Source organism: Enoplosus armatus, chromosome 3 (genome assembly GCF_043641665.1).
Source record: "Enoplosus armatus isolate fEnoArm2 chromosome 3, fEnoArm2.hap1, whole genome shotgun sequence".
NCBI classification, from domain to species: Eukaryota; Metazoa; Chordata; class Actinopteri; order Centrarchiformes; family Enoplosidae; genus Enoplosus; species Enoplosus armatus.
Genome location: NC_092182.1, coordinates 27,000,483 through 27,022,727, shown reverse-complemented (window position 1 = coordinate 27,022,727; position 22,245 = coordinate 27,000,483). Strand labels below are relative to the sequence as shown.

At 43.3% G+C, this 22,245-nt stretch overlaps 2 protein-coding genes across 2 annotated transcripts; one reads left to right on the top strand and one right to left on the bottom strand.

Moving 5' to 3' along the window:
• Positions 1-8,323: 8,323 nt before the first annotated feature.
• On the bottom strand, positions 8,324-10,169 carry LOC139282401 (nuclear factor 7, brain-like). Its single transcript, XM_070902087.1, has one exon. The coding sequence runs from the start codon at positions 9,947-9,949 to the stop codon at positions 8,555-8,557; it is 1,395 nt and encodes a 464-aa protein (XP_070758188.1). The 5' UTR covers positions 9,950-10,169; the 3' UTR covers positions 8,324-8,554.
• Positions 10,170-13,130: 2,961 nt separating this feature from the next.
• On the top strand, positions 13,131-21,474 carry gdf5 (growth differentiation factor 5). Its single transcript, XM_070902456.1, has 2 exons — positions 13,131-14,031; positions 19,746-21,474. Exons 1-2 carry the CDS (start codon positions 13,131-13,133, stop codon positions 20,723-20,725), a joined length of 1,881 nt encoding a protein of 626 aa, XP_070758557.1. The 3' UTR covers positions 20,726-21,474.
• Positions 21,475-22,245: the final 771 nt, after the last annotated feature.

Genomic DNA, 22,245 nt, shown 5'->3' with positions numbered 1-22,245 from the left:
AAACTTTCTGATAACATGATGTGTTATCACGTGCTAAATGCAGCGCCGTCATTTTGATGAAGACGTTTTTTTACATTTGCTTGTGTTTTCTTTAGTTGCGGTACGTTGAGCTTTCAGGGTCACTGTGTAGGCAGGTCGCACACTAGTACCGGTAATAAACACCGTAGTAATTGTACTCATCATAGTACTTGCAGTAGTAGATGTACTCATGACAGAAATATGAACACAAGTAGCATTATAACAGTATTAGTTGAAGTAGTAGTAATAATGATGGTACAAATCATACTATAACAGTAGTAGTGGTAGTACACTTTACATTTACAACTAGTAAATAGAATTTAGCAACAGTAAAAGTATAGTACAAGTACGACATCATTTTCTAAATATAGTAAAGTGAAATTGTTTACTTAAGGTCGTAATTAACTCTTAATGAACAGTTCAACAACTAACCTCGTCTTACTTTTAACCCCTGGAGACTCATTGAATATCTGTGTGTAACAACAGGTCTGCAGTCTCAGACCCTGAATGTGAACACATGCAGCCAGATGTAAACCGCAGCCGGTCCTGCGTAACTCAACCCCGAAGTTTGCCAGAACAGATCCATCATCATTTACGTCCTGCTGAGCGCTGTTTGTCTCAGCAGCTCCCCGCCTGCTAAAGGTCAGAGCATAAGAGACTGTTTAGTGGCTCCGAGCTGCGTATGAAAGGCCGGCCTTGACGGCCTCAGCAGCCGCAGAGCGAGACGCTGAGAGGAAATGAGCGTGAAATGAATGTCACATTGAAATCAAAGGCAGGGAAGATAAATGAGAGAGGTGGTTGGAAATCACCTGGACCGGGGGCGAGAGAGACACAGAGAGAGCGATGGATGGATGGATGGATGGATGGATGGAGGGAGGAGTAATTATTAGTGATTGAGCAGCTTCCCCCTCATGTGTTTCATTAGGAGTAGGCTGTTCACACACAATCTCTTCTCTGTTGGGCCGTGCCAGAGCCTGGCAACTCCGGTTTATTTGACCATCTGAAATCTTAACAGTTAATACCTGTATATTTCCAGCATAATATTGTCTCTGGCAGAGATTGCCAGAAAATGTATCCCCGTGAAAATAAACGGCTGCATTCGCATGCCAGGTAACACAAGGGCCATGTGCTGAAAAAGGAGGGGGCAGAAAGAGAGGAGGTGGAGGGGGAGGGAGGGAGGTCAGACAGGTGAGGTGAAGAAGAAGACAGACAAGAACAGAAGCTGTGAAATGTAGGGTGAAGGGTGAGTATTTAAACGCACAATATGACCTTTAATATTGCAGTATCTGTGAAGTCTACCAGGGTTATTCATCAAAACTAATGTCACATATTAACTGGACATGTGCTGAGAGTTCTGGCTTTTGGAGCAAAAACCTTGGCCAGAGAAATAAAGGTTACGCTCAAAGTAAGTCAAATATTTCCTTATTGACACAAACGTAAGGCCTTTAATCTCCCCTACTTCCTATGAGGAAACTCTGGCTCTATACTGTCCTGCAAAGGCAAAACAGTCAAAACACTACACACATCAAAATTAACTTCTAACTTATCTGACTTTCTGTTTTACTATATAGAAAATATTATCCCACAGAAATGTGTAAATTACCTGAGCACTGCTTTTTACATTTGCTACAAAATTGACCTGAAAACCAAAAAGGCAGAATCTGCACTCGGCGAGGCTGCGTGGTTACTGCATGCTGCTGTGCATTGCTGCCCAGGCTGTAGTTACTACAGTTACTTTCAATGTAAGTATCCATAGTACGCAGACAGATAGAAACTCAGCCTAACACAGAAACACCTGATTCCTATAAGCTGTGGACCGTAAATAATAATCAAACTAAAGTTCATTTTCATGAAGAATTAAAATGGATCAGAGAGCTGAGGGAACACGTTGTTGGCCGATACTGCAGTAGTACAGCAGAGTATTCAGAGAAGATTATAGTTATTACAAACTTCTGTAGTTACTGTTGTTACTGCACTCTGCCTTTGCAAGGCAGTATCATTGGCAATAGTCAAGTTTCCATCCACATGTAGCACAAGTTTTAACAGAATTATCTGCAAGAAAACGAATGTGTATTTCCCAAATTGTCAAAGTATTCTGTTGAATGACAACCTCAGCATTCTTTACGGGAGCAAAAAGTGGCTGCGTGCTTCACCAGAGCTGCCCTCACTTATCCTCTGTGAAAACACAGAAACACCTGCACACACGCTGCGACTTTTCATCATCATGTTACCGAGCCGAGTCGTTTCCACATCCACACATTTCCACAGTGCGTCAAAGGAAAGGGGGGCTGTGGAAGGTGATAGGCTACAATCATCACCACCACCATCATCATCACAAAACACACATTCACACACACACACACACACACACACATACATGTTTACACACACAGTTTATCAGGAGCCAGAGTGGGTTTTTCTTTTCCCCTGGGCTGGCAGGCTTCAGGGAGGAGGAGAGCTAAAAGTCAACATTTCCAGGGTGAAGGTAAATGACGGAGCTGCAGCCGCTCAAACCACAGGCACGTTAAGCAAACACCTGTGGCTCAGGTGGAAAAGCAAGGCCTCTCTGGCCAAGAGAAGGAGCTCTTTCTCTCAGGATCAACCCTCTCAGCATATGGCAGTCTTTCAACCCTCTGATGTCTAAACAAGAAGTAAATTACAACAAAGTGGGACAATCAACAGAAACTGCTCCTCATATTTAATTATTCATTTTTGTTTTATATTAAATGTCAACATAAAATTTTCTCCACCTGAAGCTGAATCACAGCATATATTGCATCAAAAAAGTGCTTTTTATTAGGAGTGTGTTTCTGCTTTTGTTCCACCTTGAACAAATGAAGAAAAACAAGCTGTAAACAGGATTAAATGGCTTCTGTGCTCGTAATATACATATAAATGACATTAAGTCTGTACAAGTGTTGAAAAAGTATTCAGATCTTTTACTTAAGTAAAAGTACCAATACAACAATGAAAAATACTCCATTACAAGTAAAAGTCCTGAGTTCAAAATTCTACTTAACTAAAAGTACAGAAGGATTCTGTAACCATCTCCACACTGCAGAAGCCCAGGATGTAGCCAGGGAGGCTACATCAACAACAGCAACAACAACGGCAACACGCAGAATGTGGAGGACAATTCTGACTGAAATAATCGGCCAATGGCAGAATTATCCCAGCAGGTTATATCCAGTGAGTCCGACTATTAGATCGTTAATTCTGACGCATCAGTGCTAGAGCAGCATTTTACTGAAAGTAGCTAAACTAGCTCCACCTCGAGCAGCTAGTTTAGCTACTTTATATACAGTTAGCTAGTTTAATTACTTTATATACAGTTAGCTAAATTTAACTACTTTATATACAGTTAGCTAGTTTAATTACTTTATATACAGTTAGCTAAATTTAACTACTTTATATACAGTTAGCTATTTTATATACAGTTAGCTAGTTTGAATACATTATATACAGTTAGCTAGTTTAACTACTTTATATACAGTTAGCTAGTTTAACGACTTTATATACAGTTAGCTAAATTTAATTACTTTATATACAGTTAGCTAGTTTAACTACATTATATACAGTTAGCTAGTTTGACCTGCTTCATATACAGTTAGCTAGTTTGAACTGCTTCATACAGTTAGCAAATTTTAACTATGTTATATACAGTTAGCTAGTTTGAACTACTTTATATACAGTAAGCTAGTTTGAACTGCTTCATACAGTTAGCAAATTTTAACTATGTTATATACAGTTAGCTAGTTTAAACTACTTCATATACAGTTAGCTAGTTTGAACTACTTTATATACAGTAAGCTATTTTAACTACGTTGTATGCAGTTAGCTCATTTTAATTATTTTATATGTATGTATGCATATGTGTTTTTCTGTGTGTGTGTTTCCTGCTGACCTCCTCCACTGTGGGGACCATGTTCCCAGCAGCAGCTAGCTTTTACTGTATACAGTTAGCTAGGTTTAACTACTTTATATAATGTTAGCTAGTTTTAACTACTTTATATAAAGTTAGCTCGTTTTAACTGCTTTATGTACAGTTAGCTAGTTTTGTCCAGTGGTTCCCAACCTAGGGGTCAGGCCCCTCCAAAGGGTCACTAGATAAATCTGAAGGGTCGTGAGATGATTAATGGGAGAGGAAAGAAGAAAAAACAAGGTTCTGATTCACAAATCTGTATTCATTTATGGGACTTTTCTCTAAGCTTTGTGGTTTTTGTGAAACATTGGATAATTTTACCTGAATGGGCCTTAAAGGGTTATTTAAGTTAAACCATGTGAGAGGTTTGGAGAGGAAATCACTCTTTAGTAGAACAGTTAACAACTCAAAGACATAAAAAAAATGTCACACTGTTTTTAGTAAGGCACAAGCCAAAAAATGTTGGTTCCTGCTGTTTTAATCTTTGAAATGTATCATATTTAATGTTATAATACTGTGATCTTAATCTGAAAAATAAGTGGTAAAGCTGTCAGATAAATGTAGTAGAATAAAAAGTATGATGTTTTCCTTTTAATCGAGTGCAGTAGAAGCATAAAGTAGCAAAAAATTGAAGTAAAGTTCTTTAGTACATGTACTTACTTACTTCCACCACTGGCCTGTATGTATAACTTCAACATTTTGCTCCCTCACAAATGTCATGGCTGTACGGCCAATATTTGTGAGGGACATTCATGGTCCCAGAGGACAGCTTTGGTGACCCCTGAATTGCTTTGAACTTAAGAACTTCCTGATATGTCTTAATATAAATCTTAAAAGTACCTTTGTGAATGTGACCGCTGGTGTCAGCTGAATGGTTTGGCAACGTCAATGACCAAATAAACTCCTTCAGACACACAACAACAGCACAGACATATTCCAGGAAACAAGTCAGTCACAATGTATATACAATAACTAACATACCACTTCATAACAACAACAAAATACGCTGACATAAATGCGGTCGGTCTGATTGTATGTTTGTTTCTCCCAAACCCTTTTTTCCAGCACTGCATGAGAAAAGTCACCCTGTTCCACGCTCACCGTGAGGGTCACCACAAAAGGTTTACAGTTCACCTACCGCCTACCCAGACTTGTCACAGTTTCCATGTTTGAGCCACAGTCTCACTAGTTGCTGCTCTCTTTCTGTGTCTCACTGCCGTGTCAGAGGATCCTTGGCCCTGAACTGGAGTTAACTCAGTCCCCAGCCCCTCACCACCACCACCTCCACCCCGGGGAGCGTTTTCTGTGAGCGTTGAAGAAACTAATAAACAGACTCTCGCAGTGATCCATGTCACATTGTTTGGCCCACCTGCAACCTGTAAACTCCTCACCATGGACTGGATGTTCTCAATTTGTTCCACGAGGAGGCCCTGGCTTATATTAGCCTAAAGGGGGCACTGGAAGAGCATCTGGTCCGAGTGGCATGCAGTAAATACAGCAGCACGCTCGCTGGCTCTGGGTTCAGTTTCAAGTCAATTACCGAGCCCCAGAAAAACCACAAGACGGGGAGCAGAACTTCTGTCAGAGAGCGGGGCAGATCAGGGCACAATGAAGGTTTTAAGTGCTCAAACATTTCGAGTTCTGGAGTGAAAAGCAAAAGCAGTTCTTGATGGAGTAGTATCCAAGAAGTAGTGTGCTTAGTTTGTGTAAAATAAGTGGAAAGAAACTATTATAACAGAAATAAACAGTTTAAAAACTCCATGTACTATTGTTTGGAGAGCATCCTGATAGAAAAGACAACACAAGAAAGAAGTGGTGGAAGAAGTATTCATATCCTTCACTTAAGTAAAAGTACCAGTGCGTTAATGTAAAAACGCTCCACTGCAAGTAAAAAGTTCTGCATTACACTTCTATATATGTAAAAGTATTATGACCAAAATGTACTTAAACTATCAACAGTAAAGTACTCGTTCTGCAGTACAATGTCTCCTGGGACTGAGTAGATTTAAATACTTTATATAGTTAGCTAGTTTTAACAACTTTATATGCAGTTAACTAGTTTTACTTTATGCACAGTTAGCTACTTTAGTCCAGTGGTTCCCAACCTAGGGGTTGGGCCCCTCCAAAGTCACCAGATAAATCTGAAGGGTGGTGAGATGATTAGTGGGATAGCAAACAAAAACAAACTTTTTTCTTATCTTTGCTTCCAGATAGCGGATAGTTTAACCTCTTTGGGCCCCAAACAGATGAATAAAACCATCAGAGAAGTTTATAGGAGAAATGTCTCTAGGTGGAACTGCTAACAACTCGTAAACACTGCTCTCAAGCCAAAAAGGTTGGGAACTACTGCTTTAATCTTTAATCATGCATTGTATTTTATTATCTTGAATGTTTTTAATTTAAAAACTTAATCTGCAAAGTAGCTCAAGTCATCAAATAAATGTAGTGGAGTGAAAAGTACAATATTTCCCTCTAGTTGTGTAGAATGTAGTTGAGTACAAGTATAAAGTAGCAGAGGATGGACTGGAATACTCAAGTAAAGTACAAGTACTTCAAATTTGTACTGAAGCACAGATCTTGAGTAAATGTACTCAAGTTTGTCTTGCAGTTTCTTGTTGATGTGATGAATTTAACCTCCTGGCGACACACTGCAGCAATACTACACGAACCAACATCCTGATGTTCAAATCCCATTTTCTTCTAGTTTGATCAAAACCATGTTTAACAGTGTGACACCTGTTGAACACACACATAATTACATTTACACAAACACACACACACACAAACACATTCATGCATGTACACACGATCCTAACTCAGTGCAGATGACGTGCGGCTGAAGTCATGGGGAAACTGGGGGACAATTATTCGGGTCCTAAAGGGACAATTCACCAAAACAAGCTGTAAACGAGCTGTAAACAAGGAAATCTGTTGGAGGTTTTCTTCTTTCAGCTGCTGTTCCAAAACCTCCTAAGGTGGATCCCACCATGCCGAGACAGAAAGGAAACACATGAAAAGCTTTATTTGACACACTATTTATTCAGTAAAGGTTTTCAGTTTTTGTCATAATATCAAAGATTAATGAAAGTAATATTATAAACCTAAGAGACTATAGTCATGCTAGCAACTCTGTGAGACTGACGTTAGGTACAGCTGTGCTTTGAGAAAAATACTAATGCCTGCATGCTAACATGCTCACAATGACAATGCTAACATGCTGATGTTTTGTTTAAAGTGTTAGCATGCTAACATTGAGTACTAGCAATAAACACAAAGTACTGCTGAGGCTGATGGGAATGTCATCAGTTTTGTATTTGGTCATGAACCAAAGTATTGGACAAATTTTTACATCATAACCTGATGATGGTGCTAGATGAAGTAATGGTAACAGTTGTCCATTCAACAAGGGTTGAGATATTTAATTAAAAACACAAATGACAACCGCATGTTGACACCAGAGCAAAGGTCAAGGGATCACCTCTGTGGAAAAGCAAATGATAGCATGCTAACATGCTAAACTAAGACGGTGAACATGGTAAACATTATACTAAGTACATCAACATGTTAGCAATGTTATTGTGAGCATGTTAGCATGCTGATGTTAGCCTTTAGCTCAAAGCACCACTGTGCCACTAGCATGGCTGTAGACTGACAACCTTCCATGGAAACCCACCGCTGGGATAAAATACCTTCATGACTACATTAAAATACACAAACACTGATTCCAGTCAGACTAATGACGCACTGCTGGGTTAGCCTTGTCTGACAATGCTGCACAGACTGGACTTAAATACATCAATGGAGAGTACAAAGTGTCAGTGGAGGATTTCTGTTCATCAGGGAATATCAGAAACATAAAGATGGATGCAAACACATTCACGCCTGTTCAACACTATTTTTGTAAGTTTAATTATAGAGGAACTATTAGATTAGTAGGCAATGTGACTAATGTTTTCAATTACCAATCACGAATATTCTATATTTCCTGCCATCGAAACAACTTGTTTCTCCCCTCTGGTGTGATGTTTTATAAACACAGCAGCAGATTTCCACAGAGTCTCTCTGACAACTGGACGAGTTGCGAGCTCTGGCTCAGAGTCATGGAAGGAAGGCAACAAATTGACTCTTTATTTTATTGGTCTAACCGCACAGCGAGACAGCGTCTGCTGTGCGGTTTTAGCAGTGTCACTCACCCCTGTCTGTCTAAATATCAGCAGCGCAGCCTGCACACACGTCTCTCTCACTGACTTATTATTGTCGTTGCATGGCAAAGCCCGGGCGGACAGGAGAGCACAGTGGCACGTTCAAACAAAGGCTGCAGAGAACATGGCTTTAACCCTTTATTGCAAAGAACTGACGGACTCTATCTAAACAGTGAAAATAAACATTTCATATATGTAATTAAAGATTGATTTTAAGGTTTAGAAACTTTATAATCTGGAAGTATTTATAATACAGTTTGTTGGATCTGAACCAAACATGAGATCAGTATCGATGTGAAATAATTTTACATGTGAGTCAGCAGGAGGACAGGTGCAGCTGATCAGGTCAAATTCAGAGACTTTTCTCTTTAAGAAATAAACAACATCCTGAATATCATCATCCTCTTCATCTCTAACTGCTCTGTTCCACTGTCACACAGACCTTCACTGGTGAGATCTTCATCCTCACTTTATCCTCAGTGTTAATGTATGGAAACATCCTCTCAGTGAAAGTGTGTGTGAAGGTGTGTATGTGTGTGTTAGTATCAGGATCAGAGAACGACAGCTTTCCTCCGTTCCAGTCCAGATTCACTCTGATCCTCTGGACCTTCTTCTGCACTGGGAGACCAGTGTGTGAACCTGATGGTGACCCTGCTGAGTATTCACCTCTAATGAACCATATTCCCCAGAATCCAGACCGTATGAGTCCCTTCCTCTGGACAGACTCTGCTAACACACCCAGTTCCCAGTCTTTACTGTCTCCAACCTCGACGTCCCAGCTGTGAGTCCCTGAGTTAAAACTCTCAGAGCCCAGGACAGACCTGTATCCATAAATCCTCTCTGGATTGTCAGGAAGCTGCTGTGTCTCTCCTCGTCTCACACTGATCAGGTCTTCAGACAGGGTGAGGTCTGGATTAGCAGTGTTTGGGTCCAGAATCACAGGAGTGTAGGAGACCATCTCCTTCATCTTGTTCCAGATGTTGAAGGTCAGGTTGCCCAGGTGTTTGGCCTGGTCTATCAGGGCTCCTGAGGGCAGCTGTGGATCATCCAGCAGGGGGCGCTGCTGGACTCTTTCCACTGCAGCCTTGTAGTTGTGCAGGAAGGAGCCGTCTTCAGCTCTCAGCTCCTCCTCTGTGGCTCTGACTGTGTCTGAAAGAGCTGCTATCTCTCTGCTCAGAGCCTCCATCTTCTCCTTCATCATCTGGCTCTTCTGCTCCTCTTCCTCCCTCAGTGCAGCCATCCTGGCCTCCTCTTCCTCTTGTAGAAACTGGTGAAGCTTCTTAAACTGCTCCTTAATCTGCGTCTCTGTGTGTCGGGCCTGGACCTTCATGTGTTCGGCTGTTTCATCAAACTCCACTTTAACTTCTTCAAAAACCTTTAACTTCTCCTTTAAGGGCTCCAGAGTTTCCTGAAGTTCCTTCTTGTGTTGTCGTGCAGCTTCATCGATGGGTCTGAATCTGTGGTTGGTGTGTTTTTCTGAATCTCTGCAGACGAGACACACTGGCTGCTGATGGTCCAGACAGAAGAGTCTGAGTTTCTCAGAGTGCAGACAGCAGAGAGCCTCTGAAGCTCTCTGACCTCTCTCCTGTAAGAAGGCCTCACACAGCGTCTTTAACGCCAGGTTACAAGGTGGTTCAGACTTTGAAGATCTTCTCTTACAAACTGGACACTCGTGTGTTGGTTTCTCTGTCCACCAGCTCTTCAGACAGTCTTTACAGAAGCTGTGGCTACATGACAGAAGAACAGGGTCTCTAAAGACCTCATGACAGACCGGACAGCAGAGATCCTCCTCTAACCTGGAAGCCATTTTGTCTCTACGAACTTCACTGAAGTTTACTTTCACTTTGAGTCCTGTTTTTAGTCAAACTCACATTCAGTGTGTGGAGTGTCAGCAGGTGTTGTAGTTTCCCACTTCTCTCTCCTGGAGCTGAACTCACTCAGAGGAAGTTGTTAGTTTGGTCTGAAGGTGAATCTGATCGTCTGTTCTTCGGTCTGTGTGTCTCTCTTTAGTGACGAAGAATAACAGACTGTTTCCTGGTTTGTCTCCGGTGAGTCAGGTGAGGGGCGGAGCTCTGTCAGACCTCCTCTGCTGAATGCTGCTGCTTCACATGTAACACAGCGGTGTGTTTCAGTCCAAAGAACTGATTCATAGCTGGATATGTAGACTGATGGTGTGCAGCAGGCTGCTGATACTGTGTTTATGTTCAAAAGTACTCTGACTTTCTGGGAATGGGGGAGAGTATGTACCATAAGGGGTGCCATGGAATGGGTTGCATGGAATAATGTAAGAGGTACCAGGAATACTGCAGCTAAGGGGAACATGGAATATGGTACACATAGTGGGCAACAGAATATTATATGAAATGGGTGCCCAGGAATGTTATAAGTAAAGTGTACCATGCAATATTGTGGTTATGGGAGGGGTATCATAGAATATTAACTAGGGCACCAGGAAATATTCTTGTTTAATTGATCAATGTGATTTTAGATAACTGTTTGTTGTTGTTTTTGTGTGGAGCCCCACGAAGACGAGCGATCACTTTGTGGAAGCTAATGAGGATCCAAATTAAGAATAAAGAATAAAGCCTCAGCTGTACTTTGTGTTTAGTGCTAACTCGCAATCGTTAGCATGCTAACACGCTAAACTAAGATGGTGAACATGGTAAAAACACAACAAGACGATGTTTGTTCTGCAGTGAAGTTCGGTTTTATATCACAGCAGTTTCAGTGAAGATATTATATAATTCACTTGAGTTTATATTTGATATTTTGACAGCAGCCAAAAACCCTCAGCAGAGTCCCAGATAACAGAAACCAAAACACTGCACACAGACAATATACTGAAATACCTGAAGCTGAAGGCATCATCTAGAGAAATGAGGGCAAATTACATCCCATAAATCAACACAGATTAACATGTACACTCTCAGATACCAAACTGTTCAGTGTTTGATAGAAATGTGCAGAATACATTTAAATCACACACACAGATATGTATTAAGTTCATGCTGTGTAAAGAGCATTACAGCATCACACAGCTGCTTGTGTAGCTATAAACTTTATAGACAGTTGATGCTTTGACTTGTGGTTCCTAATGTGTTTTTACCACAATTATCTGCATATAAAGTCAGTCTGGCAAACATTCGGCTGAAATTACGACAGTATACTCTGTTAATGCAGCAGAGATGTATTACACTGGGCCTTATTTTACAATTAAAGCAAACATAAAGCTGTTACTGAGCCTCGTCTGCGCTGCAGCTACTTGGCCAGTCACCGTTATTCACATCCTTTAGCTGTTTAGTCGAATTGACTGGATCAGGTTGATTTTATGTGTGATCCATGACAGCCTCGTATTATCCAATCACTTCTGTTCATCCATCATGCCCTCATACGGAGCTGCGTGGTGAAAGACAGATGGAGAGAGAAAGAAAGGAAGTTGAGAGAAACAGAGAGGGAAAGAGAAACACTCTACCAGAACACCAGCTCTTGTTACAAACCACCAGAGACCCTCCTCCACTGCCAGAATCTCCAAATTTGAACCCAAGCGTTCTGGCTGCTAATTATTCCTCGAGCTTGGTCTAAACTAAATTTATGACACTAAGCTGGCGCTCCTTGTGGCATCATAAATTAAACTGGCAAAGAGTTTTAGAATCAAAACCAAGGCCCCCTGTCCTCCAGAGAGGGAGGGAAAATGAAATGAATGTAAACGAGGATGTCCACAGGACCGACTCTGTGACCCGTCTCTCCGTTTCTAAGCAGTGACTTTATTTATTCTTCTTTGTATTTTCTGTCATTTCTTTTCTGAGGCCGAGCCGATGAAACTTGAAGGTTGAGACCGTCAACAGCAGCTACAGTAGATGGTATTTTACTTTGGATAAATAACAGTAACATTAAAGTAATACTAACACTGAGTGCGTTGGTGTTATATTGACCCAAATATAAGTATGAAATACTGAATTACTTCTGATAAAGTACTTTTTCATAATAATTAGAATTCCTTTTACTTACGTAGCCTTTTCAGTGCAGGACAAATACTTGTAATGGAGTATTTAAAGTGTGGTAATACTACTTTTAGGATGTGAATACTTGCATTTGGTACCTGTGTGTGTGTAATAGCGGGCTACCCTGACATCACCTGACACCCCTCTCACCCTTTTGTTTGGAGAAAGTGGAAGCCTAAAAAAACGTCTCCCTTCAAATGACATAATGCAAAGTTTTTCTTTTCTCTTTTTTTCTTGGGGGGCTGTTTTGTGCCATTTTGTGTTACAGCTTGAGTGAGTCATTGGTGGAAAGAGGGGAGGAAGATTTGAGAAGAAATATTGCTGTTAAATGAGTTTGGACAGCATGACATCACGGGGTAATTAAAACAGCTTTCTGGAATTCCGTTTCCAATTCCTGCGCTCAGGTTTGTTGGAGGATTTCTCGAGCACCTGCAGGTTGGTGTGTGAGTGAAATATTTTCACTGGACGGAGTTCAAACTTTGAAGGGAAAGAGAAAAAAACACGGAGGCAGCGGCATTACGCCATTCTTGCCTCTCTTGGAAAAAAGTGGGATTTAAAGAAGTTTCTTACAAGATATCCAGCAGAATCGTGCCGTGGAGGGTTTAATGCAAGTCCACTGTTTCTCAGCCTTTTCTGGGATTTCTGCACTTCTATCACAGACAGGATCTCTTCCAGCACTATGCTGCTTGCAGATGACGAGTGTGACAATACGGGTTTGCAGGATTTGTTTCTTCAACTTATAAAAGTCAGTTATAGTCCACATCTTTGCTTTTACAACCTTGCATATGTCTGTAGCCTATTTCTGTCGGGAGAGGCTCTTTTTATTCATTTCTCCTCAGGCAGAGCGCGGAGTGAAGTCAGAGGATGAGAGACTCGGACCGAACAGGACTGCTCCCTCTTCTTTTTTTAAACAAACAGGTCAATTCATTCTGAACAGACTGCGGTTTATTACAATGACGGCCTGGCAAAAGGCAAAAGGGCTTTAGGATGAAAGTTGTGAAGCGTCTTTCTCTTCTGCTGAGCTGCTGGACTCTTCTTTACCTGCATCCCGTCCTCGGTTCACTCAGCCGGACCACACCGACCGAGCACCACCACCACCGGCTTGGAGAGGCAGCGGAGCGCGCGGCAGGAGGCGGGGAAGGAGAGCAAACCCACGGAAGAACCGGCGGAGCAATCGGTGGGGCCACACCAGCCGCGGGCAGGCAGCCGGCGACCGCTTCTGGGACCTGGAAACCCTCACCGGTGAGTCCGGCGAGGATTACGCGGATCCGCGCGGGCCCGCCGTTAATCAAGGGCGAGACGACTGTTATTAAAAGCAAACTTACAGCGGCGACATCTGCGTCCTCATCCTCGCCACTGCGCCGCGGGGCCGTGCCGGTGAACCGTCCACAGCTGCAGCAGCAACAACGGGACCGAGCAGTCATCTTAGGGCGCAAAGAGGCTGTGCGCTCCTGGCTGCCCGGCGGGGACGCTCACATTACAGCGCACGCTCCCGCGGCTTTTAGCGCACATGCAGCAGGGAAAGGAGTCGGGACTGCGGCTGCTGGTGGAAGGGGCGGCTCACCGGGGAAACATTTTGGGAAAGTTGCTTCCAGAGCGAATGCAGCTGCTCCCGTGCGCACCGGGCCTCCCCAAAGAGCCACCGGTGCGCAAAAGCAGCAGCAGCAGCAGCAGCAGCAGAACGCGGGTCCGGTGGCGCAGCGGGGAACCAGCCACAAGGGACCGAAACTGAGCGACCGGGAAGCGCATCACAAACAGCCGCTGGTTACTCCTCACGACTACATGCTGTCATTGTACTGGTCTCTCTCCACTGGGGACGTGAACAGCAGCGCTCTGCATGAAGCGGGTCTGGCCAACACCATCACCAGCTTCGTGGATAAAGGACAAGGTAAACACGACGGCTCTCTCTCTCCGTGCGCGTCCACTTCTGTCCCTGACGACCTTTTCTCTGCTCGTCTCTGACAGCGCTTCTCCTGAAGCTGTTTCAGAGATAAAGCGCTTAATTCCCACATAGAACAAACGTTTCTGTGGTTATTCTGAATGAAGAATCTTCCAGCTGAACAAAAATGTTTAATTCAAGTCGAAGTTCACTGAACTTACAAAAGACAATGTGATAGATCTAAATTCTTTTTGTTTTAAGGAAAACCAAGGTGCTGCAGAGGGAATACACTTTACATTACTGAGGTACAAACCCTTTCTGGTGATATATAGACATAGACCCTGTTTAATGTGCTGCAGTCAATCATATGTAAACCTCAGCTTTAAAGGAAGTCCATGTTAGTCTGAGGACTGTTTCGTCCCTGACACTCGGCAGCACTACAGACTTGAAGTGAATCAGCAGCTTAAATCACCTAATGGTTACTTTTCCTTGGGTTTGAAATTCAGTTTGGCCATTGATATTATTTGGAGGGGGGGGGGGGGAGTGCTGAGCAAGAGGAACCATAGGCTGTGAATGAGGAGGAACTATAGGGGAGATGATGTCTGATTTCTGCCCTGGGAGTGTGGAGGACAGGGCTGCTGAGTGTGGAGAGGGCTGGGAGATCTGAGGGGGGGGGGGACTGGAGGTCAAACATCAGTCTGGAGGTTACTAGAGGAGGGCGGCGCAGGAAACAGGGCTGTAAATTGTCTAAATGTACACATGCCTGTGTTGGGGAGTCCATGAGGTAAGAGAGTTAGAGCATCTGGAGGGGAGTCAGGAAGGTCAGCCGCTCGTATGCACACATACAGAGGGAGTGATGGGAAAAGATACGACTCTGTTACTCATAACTGAGCTGGAACTGACTTCAAAGCAGCAGGAAGCTGCTGCGAGCTGAGTGAGCGATCATCTAAACGTCACCCCAGTATGCTTTAAAGGAGCAGTTCCACACACTTGGCTTTGAGATGAGAAGACTGACACCAGTCGGTACGTATAGACTGTGTAACAGGACGTATCCGTGACGTCCCCCGTTGGTTTGTGGACTGCCGTTTAGAAGCCTTGAGTTTGGCATTTTGGCCGTCGCCATCTTGCTCTTTTTGTAGCCAGAAGTGACCATATTTGGTCGAGAGGGTGGAGCCGGGGATCAGAGAACTGGAAGACAACATGCAGGCCTACCTGACTGCACCTGGCTCCTGGCTACGCCGTGCGAAGTAGCTGCTAACAAAAGTTAGCTTGTAAATGTACTTACCAGAAAAAAGTGTCTCTTAGTACAACCGAACGCCTCTATCCTGATTGACAGGTCGCCGTTGTATCACCTTGTCAGTCACAAGGTAGCCCCGCCCTAAACAAAGCCTGCTTTAATGTCTATTTTACTCTAAATGGGACCATAATTTACAAATTGAACATCATGCCGTATTCAAGAAGACTTGAAACTAGCGACTTCTTTTTGCAATCAGTGGAGTCGCCCTCTGCTGGCCATTAGAGAGAACGCAGGTTTAAGGCTTCACTTCTCCGTCCGGAGGTTGGTGCTTGAGCGGGAGCCAGTTAGCTTAGCTTGGCATAAAGACTGGAAACAGGGGGAAACAGCTAGCCTGGCTCTGCCCAAAGGCAACAAAACCCACCTATGACACGACACAAAGCTCACTAATTATATGTATTAATACATTATATATTGTTTGATTAATCCATGCAAAACTAAAGCGTAATGTCAAGTTGTGGTTTTATAGAGAAGTCATTTCCCCGGATGATTTCTAACCACATAGGCCCCACAGCTCAACATTTTTACACTTTTTTGATTTTGTACGGATTAAACAAACTTAATTAGTGTGCTTTAGAGGTACTGCAAGGTGGATTTTGTTACCTTTGGACAGAACCATGCTAGCTGTTTCCCTCTGTTTCCAGTCTTTATGCAAAGCTAAGCTAACCGGCTGCTGGCCATAGCTTCATATTTACCATACAGACATCTGTAACTCTCAATAACTCTCTTGGCATATTTCCCAAAATACTGAACTATTCCTTTAAAGGCCCTGAAATGTATTTTCTCAGTTGTCTTCTTACTGTGATCAGTAGGCCAACAAGGATCTACTTGTTTCCCTTGAACTCTAACTTTGATTTCCAGGGGCTTTAAGCTCTAGGGCATGTAGATGTGTATATTTATACTTACGTATTCATGTGTGTCTGCTGATGCATTTTGGTTTCTGTAAGTGTGTGTGTGTGTGTGTGGGTGTGTGTGTGTGTTTCTAGCCATCTGGTCAGTCATTGGCAGCACTGCTGGTCTCAGTGATATACGGCCTCAGGAGGGTAAATAAACACTCCTCACAGCCACACGTAGGGTGGCCCCCCTGTGTAATGTTATCTTTACGGCGTAAAACTGTTTAAAACAATGTTTAAATGACCAGAGTTTAATATTTCTAGCCCTGCTAAAGGTTTACATTTCAAGCACTTAATGTACTTTTAATTTGGGCTTTATTTGTTTAGTGTGTCCTCAGCAAATCGCTGGTGACCTCCTCCGCATGTTGAGGGGGTGAGCGAAGGTGTAACTGATGGCCTGACACATCTCTGTTCACACTGACTCACTTCCCCTGTTCTTTCTTTCTTTGCCTCTCTACATCTCACTTCATTTGCCACATGTTGCTTGGATGTCAGCTAATGTAATGTAATGTGTCTCATATTACACATCACAGTTACACGGTAGTCAAAGAAAATCACATTAATAATGAAACATACAGACGTGCATGTATTTCTGTGCACCTTATTGTACGCTGTGTTGTATTTTAGCACAAAGGGAGAGTCATTTCTTTTCACCTTCATATCGTGGTGGGATTATTGAATGGTCTTTCAACATGTTCATATCTTTCAACAAAGGCATCCTCTCTACAAGAACAAAGTGTGGTTCTTCATCTCCAGTTTGGGCGTGTTTTCATCAGTTGAAGAAGGAAAGAAACCAGAAAAGGTGAAGAAGAAAGAAGTAAACAAACAAAAAGAAAAGGGGATGAAAGAAGGAAAGTATAGGAAGCAGATAAATTGTTTTACATTATTTTGTCCACCCCGTTCATATCAATGAGGGTAGGCTAAATAACAGAAAAACCTGTCTGTTTAATGCAATACAGTTCACCAGAAGCACAAACTACGTCCTCCAAAAGGATCATAGAGACACTACCCCTCCCCCTCCACCAGCCACCTCTCTCTCCGCTCATGACTTTGCATCCTGCTGTACTAACAAGATAACAGCCATTAGTGGCCAACTCACTGAACCACCCAACCACCCAACCGCAGTGCATCTCCTTTAAGGGTGCGTCACTTACTGCATTTCTCCCTCTCACTGAGGTAGATGTCTTTAAACTTCTGCTCTTGAGTCATCCCACCATTTGTCCTCTGGATCTTATTCACTCCAAGTTATTTCAAGCCTTATCTCACCCACAATCATGCCCCACGATGTTTAAGCAGGCCCAAGTTACCCCGTTGTTGAAAAGCCATCTCAAGTTTAAAACTACAGGCCGGTCCAAGCTTCAAAAGTAGTTTTCACCCAAGTCTCAGACTTCCTCTCTGAAAATAATCTACTTGATCCAAACTAGTCTGGTTTCAAGAGCCGTCATTCCACTGAAACTGACAGAAACCCTGATAAGAATCCCAGTCATCAGTTCTCATCTTCCTGGACCCTTCCAACCACACAGTCCTCCTGTCCATCCTGTCCACCCCATCTGAACGAGGCGTTTCTGGTACAGCACAACTGTAGTTTGAGTCCTACCTGACAGAGCGATCGTTCAAAGTTGCATGGCAAGGAGAAGAGTCCAAGCATCACTTTCTTTCCACTGGGGTACCACAGGGATCTGTGCTTGGTCCCCTACTCTTCTCAATATACACCACCTCCCTTCGTCTGATTATCTGGTCACGTGTTTTTTCTTACCGGTGTTATGCCGATGATACCCAGCTCTATCTGTCCTTCCTCAGCACAGATCTCAGACTGCCTCAGTGATATCTCAAAATGGATGATGGAGCGTCACCTTCTACTCAATCTAAGACTGAACTCGTGGTGATCCCAGCGGGTCCTTCTGTTCAGCACAATATTAGTATCCAGCTGTTTGGCATTGTGATTGATGACTCTACCAACTGTCACTGAGCATGTCCAAACCTCAGAAGCACATCAGCTAAAGACAGCTCATGTCACCCCATTTTTCATAACCCTCCATCCCCCCTGTTGCTGCTCGTAGAGAGTTCAAGTCAGTAATGCCTACAGAGTGGCCACCAGCACATTACCTACCTGAACTCCCTCCCTCAGGTTTATGGGCCTTCTCGTTCACAAATGAACGACCTATATCTTCTGAGAGTACTTGCTCACCTAATACGCCCTTTCTCTCTCTCTTTATCTCTTGATCCATCTCTAGCTCTAGTACTTTTCTAAATGTACTTGTGTACAAGTCTTGTGGCACTTGTGTCAGTTGAGTGTTCAGTTCAGTTGATCTACTGTTGGATTGTGTCTCACTTGTACATCGCTTTGGAAAATATTTGGCAATGTAAAACTCATGACTGCCGTATTAGACTGCATTAGTTTTAGCTAGGTGTACCCAATGAACTGTATAGATGTGCTGATTACTCAAAAACACATTTTAATTTCAGTTTGACTGAAAGATTGAAAGACTGAGGTGATAACAAAGACCACACCTGTGAGTTAATCATGTCTTCCAAACTGTTTTAAAAGTTCGTGCCAGTTTGTGAAATCAGTCCTCACAGTGTGTGTGTGTGTGTGTGTGTGTGTCGTCGATGGTTTGTTTCCTCAGCAGATGCTGCTTAACTGTCTATCGGCAGTGAATAGCTGCAGGTCCATAATAACAGGCCTGTTTACAGTCCGATGTGGTCTCCCTGTCTGGTTCTAATGTACTTTTCAATGCTAAAGTCCTGGATAGGAAGGAGGGGGAATGACGTGAGAAGAAGTGAGCAGAGTGGCTGCTGCTGTGTGTGTGTGTGTGTGTGTGTGTGTGTGTGTGTGTGTGTGTGTGTGTGTGCTTTGGTGGATTTCATTGCTGGATTTCATTTGGACATGGAAGTTCACTGGTTTCCCTCACTGACAACAAAAGAAAACATTACACACCACACCATTCACTTCTTTCCTCCTGATGTTTCTGTGCTTATGTGTGTGTGTGTGTGTGTGAGTGTGTGACGACTGTGTGTGTGTGTGTGTGTGTGTGTGTGACGACTGTGTGTGTGTGTGTGTGTGTGTTGCAGAAGGAATATTAGCAGGCTGTGAGGAGATGTGTAAATAGTTTTTCTATCCCTCACCTTCTGCTCGTGGTGTGTGTGCACATGCAACTAACAATTACTTTCATTACAGATTAGATCAGATCGATTAGATTAATCAATGAATCGAAACCAGTAAATGTTTTGCCATTTAGCTTAAAAGATTATTTGATTTTAAATGTTGCTGATAGTTTGTCTTTTGATTGGCTAATCGATCCTTCAACTAATCTTTGCAGCTCTAGTGTGCGTGTACGTTTTCACACGTCTGCATGTGTGTATTTATATCTGAACATGCATCCTTTCTTTCACCCGGGTCATGTTTGCACCTGCAGGTTTTATGTGTCTACAAGTGTTTTTACTTTTGTCCTCTTCTGTGTACAGTATTTGCCTTTCTGTCAGTTTCAACTCATATTTCTGCGTCTTTGCTTTGGTATCTCTGTCCTCCCTCGCAGACGAGCGTGGGCCCCAGCTGAGACGGCAGAGGTATCACTTCAACGTCAGCTCTCTGGAACGAGACGGGCTCCTGGGGGCCGAACTACGCATCCTGAGGAAGCGCCTGTCTGACCCCCGCAGAGCCTCAATGGGATCCACAGCTGTGGACGGAGGAGGAGGGGGTGGAGGAGGCTCGTCCCCGTGCCTGAAGCTGTACACCTGCGCTTCAGGTAAACAACAGGCTTTTCTGCTCCAGACGAGGACCACGGAGGATCTGCTTGGCGGAGGTGGATTCGGCAGCAAATGGGAAGTGTTTGACATATGGAAAGTCTTCAAGGGCTTCAAAAACCAGCAGAACCAGCACTCCCAGCAGCTGTGCTTTGAACTCGAGGCCCTGGAGCACAGAGGCGGTCGCCCCATGGACCTGCGCACTCTGGGGTTTGCCAGACCTGGCAGGAGCAACAAGGAAAAGGCTTTCTTCCTGGTGTTTGGCAAAAGCAAGAAGCGCGACCTTTTCTACAATGAGATCAAAGCGCGGTCAGGCCATGACAACAAAACTGTCTACGAATACCTGTTCACACAGCGACGCATGCGCAGAGCTCCTGCTGCAAGGGGGGCTAAAAAACCACTGCAACAGCCGCCGCAGTCCCTCCCCCAACATCAGGTGGTGAAGACGCAGACGAGGCCACGGTGTCACCGGAGACGACTCCATGTGAACTTCAAGGAGATGGGCTGGGACGACTGGATCATCGCGCCGCTGGATTACGAGGCCTTTCACTGCGACGGCGTGTGCGACTTCCCCATTCGCTCGCACCTCGAGCCGACCAACCACGCCATCATACAGACCCTGATGAACTCCATGGACCCGGAGTCGACGCCGCCCACCTGCTGCGTCCCGACACGCCTCAGCCCAATCAGCATACTCTACATCGACTCGGCCAATAACGTCGTCTACAAGCAGTATGAGGACATGGTGGTGGAGTCGTGTGGTTGCAGGTAGCAAAGGAAGGTGACACGCGCGGCGAGAAAGAGAAAGAAAGACAGCGTCTGCCCTTCACTTTGAGGAGAGATGGATTTGTTTGTTAATAATGTAATCAAACCTAAAATGGGAAGATCAACACTGAGAAAAACAGTTCTTATTTCAGCCGACTGTGACCGAACTCACTGCTATGCAACAGCCATTACTCTTCACACTCAAGTGGACTATCAGACTGCATACCAAAGACTGTTACACACTGTTAAAGACTAAACAGAGAAAGATAAACTCATGGAGGTGATGCTCTTTAACACCCACTCACTAAAACTTGTGTGTAATGTTGATGTTGGTGGCGATGAGCAAGATGCATCTGAGAGAAGCCAAAAACAAAAAGATAACAGAGGCACAACTGGATTAAAAGTTCTGATTCAAAAAGACTGCTCTCATGTTGGACTCAAACTGATTGTTACTGCTTTTGTTTTCTCTCTTCAGATTTGTATCTGTGTCCTGATTGGTGTAAAAAGTTTGTGTGTAACAGAAACGCTATTGAAACATTAGTGAATTATATTCAGAAATGCCCTTTTCCAGCACTTATCTGCCATTGTGCCTTCGCCCATTCAGATGTACAATGAAGAGTAATTTGTGTGCCTTATCCAAGACTTTGTTATGAAGCATGTAAAGAATTTCTGATGTATAAATACAGGCAAGTGATGAAGTGCTAATCTGACCTGCTCCAAATGTGGGAAAGTTGCATAAACTACTCTTCAATAAAAAATGTCTAACTGACTGAGCTCCAAACTCCTATCAGTCTGAACCTCTGCCCCCCCAGGCTCCGTAGACTAAACTATCAAAGGAATTTGTGAGATTTTCAGAAGCCAAATCACCATTTAACCCAAGAATAACTGTGTTTGATTTGGAACAAAAATGTGTCTGTGGTCGGCTTCACAAACTGCTGCTGCAAGTTTGGTTGAAAGTTACAAAAAGTCAGGTGATGAAAATGAGTTCCCAGGTATCAAAAAGAGCGGGAGGACTGCGCTGACCAACGCACAGCAGTATATGAGGCCTTCAGGTGCTGTTTGTGGGGACTTCATAGTTTGTTTTGCCAGGATTGCTTCTTTAGTTTCCCCCCAAATTTAAAAAAACAAAAATTACATATTTGTGTACATAAGAAAATGGCTTCCAAAAAAGTAGTCCATATAAATAAATAAAAAATCAAACAAGAATTTGAGTCAAAATACATTCAAAGTAGGATATTCAAAAATAGATCTTAAATGCAGCAGACATACACTAAGAGTGGCTCCTCTACAGCCTGTTAGCACACAAATATGCACAGCTGGAATTAAATGTCATTTATTAATAAACACACTTTCATACTGAATTTCAAGAGTAACGAGGTCCCGTCGCACACACAACGACCTCCTCCTGCATCGGCAGTCTTACACCAAACAATTACAACCAACTTCTACAGGTTATTCTCTTCACAGAAGAACCTCATTTATCCATATTTTCTCTCAGCGTCGCTTTGAGAAGTAAAATACATTCAC